The sequence below is a fragment of the Protopterus annectens genome, chromosome 5.part0 (assembly GCF_019279795.1).
Source record: "Protopterus annectens isolate FY-2018-M chromosome 5.part0, PAN1.0, whole genome shotgun sequence".
NCBI lineage: Eukaryota > Metazoa > Chordata > Ceratodontiformes > Protopteridae > Protopterus > Protopterus annectens.
This window is the reverse complement of record NC_056735.1, coordinates 1,460,655,695-1,460,672,954: the sequence shown is the minus strand read 5'-3', so window position 1 is coordinate 1,460,672,954 and position 17,260 is coordinate 1,460,655,695. Positions and strand designations below refer to the sequence as shown.

The following is a 17,260-nucleotide window of genomic DNA, read 5'->3' as shown; positions in this document are numbered from 1 at the left end:
ACTGGGTTGGTTAGAACTACAAAACCAACTACTTTTTCAACAACTTATCTCCCATAAGATACTCTACTACCCCAAGCATACCCCTATACTCACTAATCTCATCTCCCCTTACAAAAACCTTGCAACCCTATGTTCAGCAAATAAACTTCAAATCTCTTCCATTAAATCCAACAACAAAGCTGGGGACTCACTCTTCACAAACACCGTAGGAAAGAGCTGGAACCATCTTCCTTCTGAACTTTCCAACCTTACTTCTACTCTACTTTATAAGAAGCATCTTAAAGAATATCTTAAATCCCACTGGCTTTGTCCCTGCTCTATCCCTGACCGATATCTCTTGCCCATCCTGTTCTTTCTCAGGAAGAAAAAAAAATCTGTTTTTTTTGTTTCTACTCATGGTATTTTATTCTAGCCTAAATGTTTCTAAATAACTCTGCTTAACCCTATCTTTTAATGTAAACACTGTATCAATTTTAATTTTAATTTTACTGTATTGTTGTAATTATTGCTGCTCGGAGCTTTTCTCCTCGGGCCTCTACTGAAAATGGACATGTATCCAGTTAGACTAGTCCGGTCAACAAATGTAAAATAAAATAAAATAAAATAAATAAATAAATAAATAATTTTTTATAATTCAGAATGCCTGTTAGCATTGTAAAATTAAATGGGTAAATGCAGATCTTTTCTTTGATATATGTTTGAAAATAACACAAAGGCATAAGGGACAGATAACTAAACCAAACCCTTCATTTAGGAATAAACCATCGTCACCAATGGTTGCATAGGATGCATTATACCATTACCTACAGTTTAAGCGATGGCGTCTAACAGCTCCACGTGCAAAACACTAATTCAATAAGTCATGTAAAACCACTATATATGGACCACAGCTAAAGTAAAAACCTTGTTTTTTTATCTGAGGCTAGTAAACAATCTATCTATGAGAACAATCTGTAAAACCAGAGGGCATATATAAATTAGCTCACTCACTTAGTTTAGCGAACAGTCTGAACCAGGATACGCATAATGGATAAAGCAGCGCACTGCTATCAGTAAGACCAAACCAATTAAAAATACAAATGTTATAGTTAACAGACAAAGTGAAAAAAAGTTCTAATAAGCAGTACTAAATGTTACAAAAAGACTTTTGATGCTAATAAAACACATTACTTACAGTACAAAATAGATGCTGGGGCTAGGATCGCACAGCAGCCACGGGGAAGCACGAGGATTAAAGATGGATCTCAGGAGTTTAGGGATATTTAAGCTATTGGAGAGGAAGAAGGTAGACAGGGGAGGGGAAGAAAGGTGTGGGCAGGTACCACCGGAAGAAGCTAGTGCTCTCCTGAAAGGTAAGTAAAGCAGGTAGGAAGGTACATGTATGTAGTCAGGCTAGAAGGAGTAGGAGGGAATACACCAGAGAGGTGAAGGGCTCAGATTACCTTTAAGGAAAGCTAGGCATGGCAGGAGAAGGAAGACATAACTAGGTATAGTTGTGGGAGAGTCAGAGACAAGTGAAGGGCTAAAGGTCTAGAGAGACAATCAGTGAAATGTAGGCTGCTGAAGGTAAGCAAGGAGGGGATAAACGATGGGAGTAGAAACTCAGTAATAGATAGTAGTAATAAAACTTGGTAGCTATAGGGAAAGAAGGAAATTAGAGTAGGATGGAATGAAGAGCAGAATAGGGAAAAAAAGGCAGTTAGGTAGAAGCAAAAAAGGGGGGGGGTAGACATGGGAGTGAAGATAGTGGTGCCACCTAGTGGGCAAGGATAAGTTTGCAATAGATCCTTAAGGGGTAACTGGACAGGGATTACAATAATAGAATGTATGAGGTACAGAGGAGGGTGCAGTAAGGGAAAAGACAGAGGTAAGAAGGTTACAAAGTAGAGAGAGGATATGGCTGCTGGCAGACCTGGCTGGGAAGCGTGTATAAACCCGTAGTATAATATTATATACAAAGTTAGGCTTTAGTGTCAGCTGTAGGAGGCCACATACTTTCTTGATCCTTATAGTGATAGGGGTGCAGAGTTTATATGGTCGAAGTCCTTGGTTAAAGGATAACACAGCAGGAAAAACAGTGGGGTAGGTTCTTGGCTGTCAGAAGGTAGGTTCTTAAATTCTTAGAACAGGATAATCAGGCTGGAAAGCTGGGTAGAGTATAGAAAAGAGAGAGAAAAAATGCAGTAAAGACAACACAGTAAATTAGCAAATAAGGGTACAGGTAATATAAGATAGACAGGAAAAAAAACATGAATACATTCACTTAGTAAGAAAGCAAATAAGGCAGCAACATAACTAGTAAAATCTCAGGGTTAATATAGTAGTTATATACACTGTATCAGGCAGGGATTCTAAAGTTGCTAAAAAACTAACTTAAAAAACACATAGTTTCAAAAGGCAAGTCAGAGCTGCATAACACAATGCCATTAAAATGAGGAACAGATAGAAATAGCACACTAATTGTGTAGGTCTTAACATAAGACCCATTTGTATTTGGATACTCCTTCTGGGCCCATCTCATTTGCTCACTCAACTAAATACAGTGAGATCATATTCTGATTTCAGGCATTCTTACTGTGTTCAAAGAGAACATTTGGGAAGGACAACCCCTGTAGCCTCTTAAGCCTGCTCTGTTCCCTCCCTCAAAAAAAAAAAAAAAAAAAAAAAAAAAATATATATATATATATATATATATATATATATATATATATATATATATACTTTATTCAGCTGTTCTAACTGCAACTATCTTAGTTGCTGTTCTGCATGCTATCTGTTCAGTCGCTCTTACTCTGCACTTATTACTGCTTGTTAGTAGCCTTCTAATTTAATGCCTTCTGCACTTTTTTTAGTCATTTGTTAATTTAATTGCATTTAATTAAACTGTATTTGCCGTAATATTGCTACACATCTGTGCTAGCTTGCACTGCATTTGAATTGTATATACTGCTGTTTTAGCTGCTTTTCTGTAAAAAAAATAAAAATAAAAAATCTAAGCTTGTTTCCTGCCTTTCCTGTAACTAGTCTAGTCCACCAGGACAGTTTGCAAGCTCCTGAGCTCCCCAAGCCTTTCTGTGTTGGAGGAAAGCCTTCTAGTTTATCAGTGGGAGTGGTAAGCACTAGTTATCCTATCTACCACAGGATGAGAGGTTTCTGGCCCAGAAATTATAGTTTTTATAGCCGTTTAGGAAGCTTTTCCATCTCTTTCAACCTTCTGATTTAAAAGCCTGTGTTTGCACTTGTTTCCTGCCTTAACTGTTACTAGTCTAGTCCAGGTACAGACTTGCTGTATCCAGGACTCTTTGTAAGCTTCTGAGCCCCCCAAGCCTTTCTGTGTTGGAGGGAAGCTTTCTAGTTTATCAGTGGGAGTGGTAAGCACTAGGTAGCCTATCTACCACAAGAGGAGTGCCTCCTGGCCCAGAACTTGTACCTTAATGGCCGTTTGAGCAGTTTTTTTCCATCTCTTTCAACTTTCTGGTTTAAAAGCTGCATTTACGCTTGTTTCCCACTTTTCCTGTAACTAGTCTAGTCCAGATACAGACTTGTTGTAATCCAGGACTGTTGGTAAGCGTCTGAGCCCCCCGAGCCTTCCTGTGTTGGAGGGAAGCCTTCTAGCTTATCATTGGGAGTGGTAAGCACTAGGTAGCCTATCTTCCCTGGGAAGAGTGGGTTTTGGCCACTCTTGTTTGGCATCTACTTCTCTGAAGTACAGGTCAACACTAAGGGACTCTGGCTAACAAAGTTTGCAGATGACTGCAAACTGGGAGCCATTATTGAATCCCCAAATGATGTGGATACTCTACAAAAGGGCCTTACAGAAACAGATGCTTGGTGCCAGAGCCATGGGCTCAAGCTCAATGCCAAGAAATGTATTGTTATCCCCTTTGGGAAAAAACATGTATCCATGAATTACCATATAGGTGGCAGTACACTAAACACAGAAAGTGTGATAAGAGACTTAGGGACACAGGTGGACAGTGGTCTCACCTTCGATAACCACATCGTCACAACAGTCAGGAAATCCTTCTATGTGGCACACCTCATCACGAAGGGCTTTTCATCCAGAAAAAAGGAGGTCATTGTCCCACTGTACTCATCCCTCATTAGACCCATTATAGAATATAACGCCCCATTTGGTATGTACCTCTCAAGACATCTGCAACAACTGGAAAGGCCTCAGAAATACCTCACTAAAAGAATCACAGGCCTAAAGCAGATGCCCTCGCTGACCGCCTTTAAAAACTCCAGCTATACTCTGTCGCATATCGCCTACTCAGAGGCGATCTCTGCTTAACATACAAGGCCATGTCAAACCCAGAGCTGTTGGACATGCTACACTTAAAGAAATCCCAATCCCTCAGAGCTACACGCTCCAGGGATCTAAACCTTGTCATCACAATAAACAAAACATGTTGGAGGGATAGGTTCCTGACCCAGAGACTCCCCAGACTCTGGAATAGATTGCCCATACATGTCAAGCAGAGTGCCTCTTTGGACCTCTTCAAGAGGAACATTGACAATTGGATGGGAGAAAGGAAATTCACCCCAGGGATCACGTCAGTCGCCCTGCTAGACAGGGGTCCAGGAAAGTAAATAATGTGGGAAGAAATAGCCAGGGAATTGTTATGGCTAGGCTTGTATAGGCCCTAGGGCTGATAGCCTAGTACCAACCTATGAACCTATGAACCTATGAATTGTAGTTTATTGGCCGTTTAGTCAGTTTTCCATCTTTTTCAACTTGTTGGCTTAAAAGCCTGCATTTGTGCTTGTTCCCCACCTTTCCTGTAACTAGTCTCGTCCAGGTACAGATTTGCTGTATCCAGGACTCTTTGTAAGCTTCTAAGCTCCCCAAGCCTTTCTGTGTTGGAGGGAAGCCTTCTAGCTTATCAGTGGGAGTGGTAAGCATTAGGTAGCCTATCTACCACAAGATGAGTGATTCCTGCCCCAGAAATTGTAGCTACTGGCCGTTTGGGCAGTTTTTCCATCTCTCTCAACTTTCTGGTTTTACCCGTGTTTGCGCTTGATCCCCACCTTTCCCGTAACTAGTCTAGTCCAGGTACAGATTTGCTGTATCCAGGACTGTTTGTAAGCTTCTGAGTCTCCCAAGCCTTTGTGTTGGAGTGGAGCCATCTAGCTTATCAGTGGGAGTGATAAGTACTAGGTAGCCCGTCTACTGCAAGAGGAGTGGTTCTTGGCCCAGGAATTGTAGTTTATTGATCATTTGGGAAGCTGTCCATCTCTTTCAACTTTCAGGTTTAAAAGACCACAGCTGCGCTTGTTTTCCATCGTTCCTGCAACTAACCTACTGAAAAGCACTAGAAAGCCTTAAACTGATACAAGCCTTCTAGCTTAAAAGAGAGTCTTAGGAGTGATTAAGTATCAGTTTCCTGTATTTTCTTGCTGTACTTTTACTGTTTTCCACCTAAATGCTGATTTTCCAGCATTTATTCTGATTTAAAAGCTTGTTTTTTTCACATATTGTACTTATTTGACTGCCTGCACTTTTAAAAAGTCATTTTTTTGTTTAAATAATTTGTTTAACTGTTGTAGGCTGCACACTAAAGTACGATAGCCTTTTCTGATTGCTTGTAGTCATTTAAAGCTGTTTTAAGTGTACTTTTTTATTGTTTTTGCCTTATCTTTTTCAAAAAAAGAAACAAAACAAACAAAAAAAAAAAAAAACATTCCTTGTTTCCCACCCTTCTAAGCTAGTATAGTCCAGTTTTCAGACTAGTTCTGAATTCAGGGCTGTGTTACAAGCTTCTGAGTTGCCCATACCTTACTTGGATAGAGGGAAGTTGCTCTGTTCACCTATGAGAGAGGGGACCTTTGAGCAGCCATCTGTCCTGTAGGAGTGGTTCCAGCACAGAAGTTAGTAGTTTAAAAACCACGTTTGCATGGTTTTGTGCACCAGGCAGCACCGGTTAGCTAGGGTTAAATTATTCCAGGCTCCACTAAGTCTCCTGTTCTGTTTTTCCCTTGAAACTAGTCTAACTCTCAACCTAAGCACTCAAAAAGCATCCTACAGTCCAGCACTTGCTCAGACCTAATAGCAAGCACTAATATACCCTGACACATGATTGCCCAGCAGGGCAAAGCTCTTTATCCACCCCACATCAACCAAGTGACTAAGCAGCTCACCCTACTATTCAGGCATGACCAAAGGGCAACTTCAGGTGTACTCTCCAGTCCAGCTGGTGAACCTGGGTATCCTGAGGCAATGTTACAACTGCCTCATGTACACAGACAACTCTCTCCTCCTACCACAAAACACTAACATATGCGAGAGATGCAATTATACAGCCAAACTGCAGGCTAAGTTCTCTCCACCCAAGATTGGAACAGTCATGAGGAGAAGGTTAACACTTGCACCACACCTCCAGCCTCACATAGACCTACCAAACCAGCACTGGAAACAAATACACATAAATACACTAAATCATACTCGGAGGCTCTAAATAAAAACCTGCAAAAGCATCAGAGACCTCCAAAGCAGACACCAAAAAACCTGCACCTCCCGTCACAAACCAGACAACACATAAAACACAAAATCAATGTGCCACACAATCACAGCCCATAAGGCAAAATAACATACCTAACACACTAGTAATAGGTGACTCTATAGTCAGGCACACTGACGTCCCACTCACTAGACTGGACAAGGAGAAGGTTACTGTTAGCTACCTGTCGGGAGCCAGAATCCGCCACGTAATACAAGCACTCAGGTCACTCCAGAACAAGTACAAATATGACTTTGTCATTGTTCATGTTGGTGTGAATGACCTGAGACGTACCTCTCTGGACTACATGAAAAGAGACATGGAAGAGCTCACTAATCATGTAGCCCATGCGGGTATGATCCTGACCCTGAGTAGCATCCTGCCCTCACCAAGAATGATGCCTCAGTATAAAGAAAAAAATGATCAATTTCAACAATTGGCTAAGCTTCTGGTGTCATTCAAAGGTGATCCAGTGTCTGTCAGCCTGGGATGACATGCTCGACAAGCCATGTTGCTTCGCAAGAGACTGCTTGCACCTGTCACCCCTAGGCTTTTGAATACTGGCCAAGGCTCTTGCTGCCCCCATAGTGCCTTTTTTAGGCAAGGCTCAAAAGTCAAACCCACCTCCATAAACAGCACAAATAAAAAATGAGGGTTATGCTACTCAACGCCAGGAGTTTAAATCTCAAAATGCATGTGCTCGAAGCACTCCTCAGTATGGAGAAAGTTGACATCTGTGCAGTAACTGAAACCTGGTTCAAGGCTCCAGAGAGCACTCCAGCACTACTGGGCTACAACTCATACCACACATTTCAGCCACAGAACATGAACCAAAACAGAAAAGGCGGGAGTGTATCCATATTCATCAAGGATACCTACACCTCCATGTTAGTGGTGCAGCATGATACCTCTGAGAATCTAACATCGGGCAGATCTGCTATGCAAATTGTGGCCTGCTACAGATCACCCTCCATGACCCAGGACCACCACTCTACCTTTCTGGAGACACTGGAAAACATGAAGGTCCTACCGAACACCCTGATATTGGGTGATTTCAATTACCCTGCCATTAACTGGGAAAACTACTTGAGTACAAACTCCCAGGCTCAGCACTGCCTGGAATTGATCAACTGAAATGCCCTGGATCAGCTGGTAAACTCCCCTACCAGAGAAGGAAACATATTGGACCTGGTCCTCACCAACATGGGCGACAGGTGTTCCGCAGCGGAGGTCAACCTGTCACTGGCTAGATCAGACCATAATCTAATCACTCTGGATGTCCACACCCCACCACCACCCCCAACCAAGGAAACCACAGTGAAAAATTTTTCTAAAGCAAACTTCACCTTACTTAAGACAGAGGTGGTAAGTTTCACAGCCCCCACGCTAAAGGATAACGCTGCCCAAGATGCAGAATCCTTTACAAATGCACTCTATGAGCACCTACAAGGATACATGGATCATGCCATCCCTAGCAAAACCAAGACTCTTTCCCCTAAGAGAAGGAAACCAGTCTGGTGGACCCCTGCCATAAACAGGTTATACAATAAAATGAGGAAACTAGTTCAGAAAAAAAGCAAATCCCAAGATGGAAAGACATCCCTGATCAGTATCAGTAAGAAACTAAGGTCCCTCATAAAATCATCCAAGGCTAACTTCAAAAGAAAAATAGCCAAAGATTCGAAAGATAACCACAAAGCCTTCTTTAGCTATGTCAATAATCTAAGTGGCAACTTGCAGATATGCTCTGAGATAGTGCAAAATAGCACAAAATATACTGGACCTACTGATATTGCCAACATCCTGGCAGATAGATTCAGTGCAAACTTCATCCCCCTCTCACCTCCAAAAGGGCCCACAACAATACTGGAAAAGTGTAGTGTCCTGGAAATCAGACACACAGGTGAAAACAGCCCTTTCAAAAGCCAAAAACACAGCATCAATGGGGCCAGATGGTGTCCCAGGATGCGTCTTGCACGAACTACAGAACAAACTAACCTCCCACCTAAACATGCTGTTCAACCTCAGCCGCTCCACAGGCTATGTCCCCATAGAATGGCACACAGCAATGGTTATTCCACTCCACAAAGGAGGGGCCACAACTGACCCTGGTAACTACCGCCCCATAAGCCTGACTAGCCTGGTTTGCAAGGCTATGGAGTGCATGATCATGGAACTCATTAACAAAGACATTGGGAACCTCCAAACACTTGACCCGACCCAGTTTGGCTTTGTTACGAGCAGATCATGCCTACTAAACCTGGTTGACTTCTTTGAGACAGTCACCAAGGCCATAGATGAGGGAGAGATGGTTCACACAGCCTACCTTGACCTCGCCAAGGTGTTCGACACCATTCCTCACTCAGGTATTACAGAAAAACTCACCAGCCTGAACATAAACCCCTATGTCACAAGATGGGTTGCCAACTGGCTTACAGACAGAACTCACGCGGTAAGAATAGCAGGCTCCAGGTCCAACTCTAAACCAGTCACAAGTAGTGTCCCGCAAGGCTTGGTCCTGAAACCCCTACTGTTTGGCATATACTTCTCAGAAGTACAGGCAAACACAGGAAGACTATGGCTAACCAAGTTCACTGATGACTGCAAACTGGGAGCCATAATAGACTCTGCAGCTGACATGGACATCCTCCAAAAAGGCCTTACTGAGACGGACACGTGGTGTCAAAGTCATGGCCTCAAGCTAAATGCCAAAAAATGCATAGTCATCCCATTTGGGAAAAACAAAACACCCACGAATGAACACATAGGTGGCAGCCCCCTTAATACAAGAGGTAATAAGAGATCTGGGGACCCAGGTAGATAGTAATCTCTCCTTTGACAATCATATTGCCAAAGTAGTTAGGAAATCCTTCTATGTGGCCCAATCTAATTATGAAAGGGTTCGCATCTAGAAATAAAGAGGTTATAGTGCCCCTCTACTCATCACTCATCAGACCCATCATAGAGTACAATGCCCCATTTGGGATGTACCTCACAAGACACTTCCAACAGCTGGAAAGACCACAAAAGTACCTCACCAAGACGATTACTGGCCTCAAACATATGTCCTATGCAGACTGACTGAAAAAACTCCAGCTGTACTCAGTGGCATATCGCTTACTCAGTGGTGATCTCTACCTGACCTACAAAGCCATGTCCAACTCAGACTTGATGGACATGCTCCACCTAAAGAAATCCAAGTCACTGCGAGCCATGTGGTCTAGTGAGCTAAACCTCACCACAACAATAAATAGAACAATGCTGGAGGGATAGATTTCTGTCACACCTCACCACAACAATAAATAGAACATGCTGGAGGGATAGATTCCTGTCATACCTCACCACAACAATAAATAGAACATGCTGGAGGAATAGATTCCTGTCACAGAGACTGCCCATGCTTTGGAAAAAAATTCCTAACTACATTAGACAGAGCCCCTCACTAACACTCTTCAAGAGAAACCTTGACGAGTGGATGGGTAACAGAAAATACACCTCTGGGATCACTTCATTGGCTCTGCTTGACAGAGGCTCAGTTAATTAATCAATGGGGCGGTGAAAGCTGACACACTCTGGCTAGGCTTATAAATGCCCTCGGACAGATAGCCTAGTATATGAACCAATGAACCTATTAGGTCTACTTCAGTTCAGGGGAAAAACAAAACAGTGCTTAATGTAGTAAACTATTCCAGGTTATAATTTGGTTTGCATCAAATTCAGAGAATGAGCACAATGTAACATAATTAAAAAGGTGATATAACAATACTTAAAATTGCCAGGTGCCACTAGGTAAGCCAGAGAAAGGAAACAAAAAAATACTGCCTACACTCTGCACTAATAATGAAGCAGTTTAAAGTCCATGTTACTGGGCCAGCATTTGTGTATAACATTTAGCGCACTAAGTGTTCTATAAACATTAACTCTTATTTCTTTTTAATCCCCATTAATTATAGAATTTGTTTACTGGATATGACAGGCTATTTGAGGTTACCCAGTTCTAGCCCTAGGAGTCACTTGATAACAAAATCAATTTGGCAAGAGTACAGAGTAAATACTGTTAAAAAAGAGTAATAAATAATAAAGGGAATTAATCTCTTGGTTCTCACCCATTACTAATGCTAATTCATGTCCTTTGTAGATACGTGGCCTGTGAGCTGTATTAAGAATTACTACAAACTATGGTAAATAATGAAGGGGAAAAATAACCTCTGGGCTCTCTCCTGCTACTAGCTCTGAGCTGTGGCCCTTGTAGCTGAGTAGGCTGTTAGCACGTCTTCAAAGCGGTTATAAGTGATGAGGAAATGTGGTATAGAAAAAGAGAGCAAAAATAGGTGCACTTAGAAATAAGCTCACGGTCTTCATCAGACAGGTAGCGCACAGTTTAAGCCCTTCTAAATTGAGAGTTGAGGATATTGCGTATATTAATATTGATTAAGTCTCTCTTCAATTAACGGATGAAATCCTTCACAATTAAGTAATCTGAACATCGCAATACTAGTTCTGATAATCCTAATGTTTTTGGTTTTATTTCCTCTTTTTATTAATTGTTGAAATCTTTCCCAATTAAATGATCTGGATAGTGTTTTTCTTTTTTATAATTCAGAATGCCTGTTAGCATTGTAAGTAAAATTAAATGGGTAAACACAGATCTTTTCTTTGATATATGTTTGAAAATAACACGAAGGCATAAGGGACAGATAACTAAACCAAACCCTTTGTTTAGGAATAAACCATCGTCACCAATGGTTGCATAGGATGCATTATACCATTACCTACAGTTTAAGCGATGACGTCTAACCTCCACGTGCAAAACACTAATTCAATAAGTCATGTAAAACCACTATATATGGACCACAGCTAAAGTAAAAACCTTGTTTTTTATCTGGGGCTAGTAAACAATCTATTTATGAGAACAACCAGTAAAACCAGAGGGCATATATAAATTAGCTCACTCACTTAGTTTAGCGAACAGTCTGAACCAGGATATGCTTAATGTATAAAGCAGCGCGCTGCTATCAGAATGACCAAACCAATTAAAAATACAAATGTTATAGTTAACAGACAAAGTGAGACAAAGTTCTAATAAGCACTACTAAATGTTCCAAAATACATTTGATGCTAGATAACACATAACTTAACAGTACAAAATAGACACTGGGGCTAGGAGCACACAACAGTTCTAATAAGCAGTACTAAATGTTCCAAAAATACATTTGATGCTAGATAACACATCACTTACAGTACAAAATATGGGAGTGAAGAAAAGGTAGATAGTGGCGCCACCTATTGGGTAAGGATAAGTTTGCACTAGATCCTTAAGGGGTAACTGGACAGGGATTACAATAGTAGAATGTACAGAAGAGGATACAGTAAGGGAAAAGACAGAGGTAAGAAGGTTACAAAGTAGATATGACTGCTGGCAGACCTGGCTGGGAAGCGTGTATAAACTCTTAGTATAATATTATATACAAAGTTAGGCTTTAGTGTCAGCTGTAGGAGACCACATACTTTCTTGATCCTTGTAGTGGTAGGGGTGCAGAGTTTATATGGCCGAAGTCCTACAGAGAATATCAATGGAATTGATATTACACCAGTGGGGATATATGCCCCGTTCCCTACTGTAATGCAACCACAGAGTTGGTATATTTAATTAGCAGAGGGTGTAGGGGGTTTGTTTTTTGATGTGTTTAGTTTCTGTCAACCTTTTTGGTTTAGACCTTTTTCGTCAACCATTTTCATGCCGATCTTAAGCAGTTTAGACTAATGTCACTTGATGCATATATAGATATAGATATAGAGAGATAGAGAGATATCAAGCCAACAATTCCAGTACTCTTTATCAAAACTATTAGGCTTTTTTAGAATACTACTACATATGGTAGTAATAAAGCCTATTAATTTTGATACTGAGTTGTGGAATTCCACACCATTGCATCTGTTTTGGTTGAATTTATATATATATATATATATATATATATATGTATTGTATAAATGCTTATCTACATATTGTTGCTTTTTATAAACTGCGCAAAAACATCAGTCGTAAACTGGAGTGGACAGGGTTTGGCACTCCTAAGCAGGTGAAATTAGCCCTTGTCTGCATGTTTGTGTGTGTGTGTGTGTGTGTGTGTGTGTGTGTGTGTGTGTGTGTGTGTGTGTGTGTGTGTGTGTGTGGGAGTGCTATGTGCTGGGGGAGGGGAATTTGAAGACCCCTGAAGTAATGTGGGTCAACAAGTCAGCCACTAGGCAAGTGAGGGAGGATGGAAATAGGAATGACAGAAATGCCTATAAGTTGCATCCTATATGATATGAAGTTACTGGACTTGGTGCCAAGAACTTCCTAGCTCATCCAAGGGACAACTAGATAGGTCATCACATTTCACAGTGTTGGTGGAAGGCCAGGCTTACCTTGCTCAAAAGGTAAGGGTGTCTGCATATTGCCTCAGAAGGGCGGAGGTGCGGATCCAAACAGGAGCGCAAAGCAACTTCATGGAAGCCTGGATAAAGGCTTGCCAGACACCTCTCACCTCTGTGCTGGACTTGACCAGTATGACCTCAGTGCTGCACTTGACCAATATGGGGGGACAAGCTGGGTTAAGTTTAACTGGGGATAGCTCTATGGTTGGCAGGCATGGGGAATGCTAGCTGCCCCATACTAGGGAGGAGGCAGTTTGGTTCCTCTGTCTATATGATTTGCTTTGTTGCTGCTCCTTCCCTCCTTTCCCTTCGTAGCTATTTTAGTACCCATGAAGTTATGCAAGCTTGGGCTGTCTGTACAGTGGTCAGGAATTTATCCCAGCATGCCTAAGAGCTGGGCTACTTCTACTATCTGATGTGTCTGTTTTTGACCTCTGTTCACTGCTTGAGTACCTACTCATTTCTTCTGTGTCACTGAGATCCCTCACTCCCTCCTTCTTAGTTTAAAGGTATAATCATTGATCACTGAAATGTACCTTTCAGTTCCAGCTTTGATTACTCCTATTCAGTCAGGGTTAAGATGAATCCTACCACTGGCTAAGAATTGCTCTCACTGCCATGTCTCCCCCAGCCATTTTCTCAATTGTTAACTACCATATTCATCAAACTCTGTAATTCTCTCTTTCCTCAATATGACGGCTGTCAGCACAAGTATTTTATTTTATTTTGTTTGGTTTTGTTATTCAGCTATTCCCACTAGGGCTATGGCCTATTTTCCAGGTGGAACTTAGGTGAAATGTATATAGACTTGGGAAAATTAGACAAGGACCCCACAGAAATTCCTCAATTCTTTATTAGAAGATGCCAACTGGCAGTCTTTTATGGTGAGCAAAAAATGGAGGTCAAGGTGGAAAACTACATAAAATGGAAGTAAATAAGTAATATAATTTTCAATGTGAGTAAACATGAAGTAAATATAACTTTTTTTTCTAAAATGCAATATGGTAAGGTGTTTGAGAGGCAGAAATAGCCAAGTCAAGACTTTAAAGGGATTTTATAACATAGTGCACAGTCCTTTACAAGATCTACATACTGCATGTGTGGTCTGCTAGCTTAGCAAGAGCAAGATTTATAAAGAAAGGAGAAGCAAGAAGCACTTCTGCCATTTACATCCACAATGGACAAGGGAATCATGGATATTAGTCCATGCATGTGGTGCCCTTCTGCTGTCCTAAAGCCACCACCCCACACATGCAGAGAGATAGGCATATGCTCCCTAACATGCACACATACACACAGACATAGTGACACACTATCACTCACAGATACAGACACTGACACAATGGAACTCATGCACTGATACATGGTTACTAGAACACTGTCATTCACACAACAGACACACAGACACTGAACACTGTCTCTCTCTCTCTCTCTCTCTCTCTCTCTCTCACACACACACACACACACACACACACACACACACACACACACACACACACACACACACACACACACACACACACACACACACACACACACACGCACGCACACACAGGCACACACGCGCACACACACACCAGACCCCTGTTCCATTGCCATTTTATTTTCTTACTTACATGCTGCAGAAGTGTTAGCATTATATGCTAATGATAGGCTCTAGTAGAGCAGCACCTCCAACTGGTCGGAGTTTTCTGTGCCATTGTGTTGGAGATGGAACAAGTTTGGTTTTGGCAGCATGTTTGTCTGCACCACAGAGCAAATAATTAATTATTTTTCTAGGGAATTGCGATGCAGTTTATCAGTTTATCAGCTGTGTTCTGCTGAGAACCAAGCAACATTCCTTGGTGGTGGGCACTGTGCTGCTGTGTGTGTAGTGTGCTGTCTGCCATTGTACTTGTTGTGTTCCCTGTTCTACATTGTAATCGTTCATTCACTTGTTTTTGAGTCTTGCTGTATACTGTTCATCATCATCCTTATATGAAGTTTATCTGGACAAGGTGATCTAATCGGTCTTAGGGAGTTTTATAGACTGTGTAGAACATGTTATGTGGATTTCACTGTGTAATAGCCCTATGAAATTGCATACCTTATTTACAGACAGGGCTGAGTGTCCAGTACCCAAGCCCCTATTCACTTTGCATGCTTTATTTATCATATCTGCATCTGTTTAATGACATCAAAAAACATATAAACTTTATATTTCAGGCAAGACATGCTGAGTATTTTATATGAAACCAGGAGCTGTCACTATACTGAGCTGGCATTTTAATTTGTTTTCTGTTTCTAAAATATTTACCATGATGGGTTAAAGAGTATATTGAATGGAGTTTCCTTTTCCATCTGAGTGACACAATACTGCATATCAGGCAAAGCAGGTCAATTTAATCTGTTGTACAGGTTAAGAGTAAAATCTGCAGAGACTGTTAAATGATACAGGCAATGCTGTAAAGTATTATGCTTAATGCTTAATGTATTATGATTAATGCTGTTAAATGATACAGGCAATGCTGTGATGTATTACTGTTTGTTAGCAATATGAGAAGGAGCAAACACATCTAAATAATTAATTCCAAAGCCATTGACGTTTTCAGTGGGAAATCTTTTCATTTTGTTTACTGTTGTTTTACAGTTTGCTCTGAGGAACAGATGGAAGCATCGAAGCAAGTCATTCCCCAAGAGAGAGCATTGGTTAGACTGGGCCAAAGAAAAGTATGATGTAAGTCTCGCCTGTTCCTCTTTATTATCATCACATTAACAGCAAAGGTTGCGAGACTGCATTGCACACTTAGCATGCTTTAAGCTATGGTACTAGTGCTGGGAGTAGAAGTTTGACCTGATCTTATAACATCCTCAGGTCGGAAGTGCCTGAATTATTCTGCAGACATCCTGCTTGAAAACTTCCAACACATTTTTTCATCTTCTTTATGACATGTGATACCGTAGATAGGATATATGTTTTCATCCCTTTCCTTTGCAGGAAGTTTTCTTTATGATTATCTTATGCCTTCCTGAATCATCCCGTGTGATGCTAATATGAGTCTATGGTTAGTCGTTGAAAGGACTAACCATTGAATGGCATATCATCGAATGCAAAGCATCAAAACTCCATCCATCAAATATGCATGTCATCAAACCTGTGTGATGGGGAAAGTGACAACTTGGCCAACACTTCCCCATCTCACAAATTGCAGTATTTTAAACCCACACACTCCAGTGTGCCTCCCTACCTATAAATACCAACTCCATGATCGCACTATAGTGGGAAAAAATGAGACAGGAAGTGTTGGCCAACTAGTTACTTTCCCTGTCTCGCAGTTTAGAGGAAGTGCACATTCGATGGATAGAGTTTTGATGCTTTGCATTCAATGATGTGCAGTTCGATGATTTGTCCTTTTGATGATTAACCATAGACCCACTAATACAGGTGTCCACCATTCTTTCTGTCAAGAAATATGTTGTTTTGGTCCTATTCATCCCAACATCCTCTAAAACATTCTAACATCATAACACAGCCTAATGTTTCAGTAAATCATGCTGTAATGAGAATATTACATATACCTTATACTTAACAGCAGAATTAATTGAACTCATTACTTTGGATAAACAGCCCTTGTGTTTTTATGTGTGCTGTAGCCCACCATTTTAGCCTTGTGTTTTTGATGCAGTTATTTTAACACTCCGATTACTAAAATCTTGATTACTTTGGCTCCATGTTTTCTTCACATCTGCTCTTCATTATTCATTATTATAGACATCTATAGAATTACTACTGATTTGTACTGCAGGAATATTAATTTGCTAGTTTTGCTACTAACAGATCTCTTCTGTACACGACAGTATTCAGTGTGTTCTCTTTACTCCCATTCACAATCTTGTCACTTCAGTTTGCTAATATTCTTTCCCATTTGGCATTTGTTTGTAACACATTTCAGCCCATTTTTCTATGGTATTCCTTTACTTCAGTAAAACAGTACATAACACAGCACTCTGTGGTAGAAACTCATCCCCAACTTTGTTAGAAACAGCTCAGATTTTCATTAATTACATCTTTCTTGTCCTCATGTCTATAGAGTCATTACATGTATCACAAATATAATACCAGAAGACATCTCTCCCATTCTGATCATTGTATTATCCTACTAATTATCCCTCCACCTTCTCTTACAGTGCATTTCATTCACTGTTACAAATGCTTTGCCTAGTTTGGCATAGCTGGTCTCAAATCTAGCCTTCTTAGGTTCACAGATTTATAGTTAAGTTCTAAGCTAGCTGCCCTTGCAGGCCATTTGAAGCCTAGCAAATTTCCCATTTTGTGCATAACATAGTCTAGCCCACATGGTTAT

At 40.9% G+C, this 17,260-nt stretch overlaps 1 protein-coding gene across 1 annotated transcript in view; it reads left to right on the top strand.

Annotated features, from left to right (window-relative positions):
* Nucleotides 1-17,260, top strand: part of SLC15A1 (solute carrier family 15 member 1) — a 422,183-nt gene that overhangs the window by 139,711 nt on the left and 265,212 nt on the right. The window contains exon 9 of the mRNA XM_044071289.1: nucleotides 15,547-15,633. Within this exon, the coding sequence (XP_043927224.1) occupies nucleotides 15,547-15,633 (87 nt within the window). The remainder of the gene's footprint in view (nucleotides 1-15,546; nucleotides 15,634-17,260) is intronic.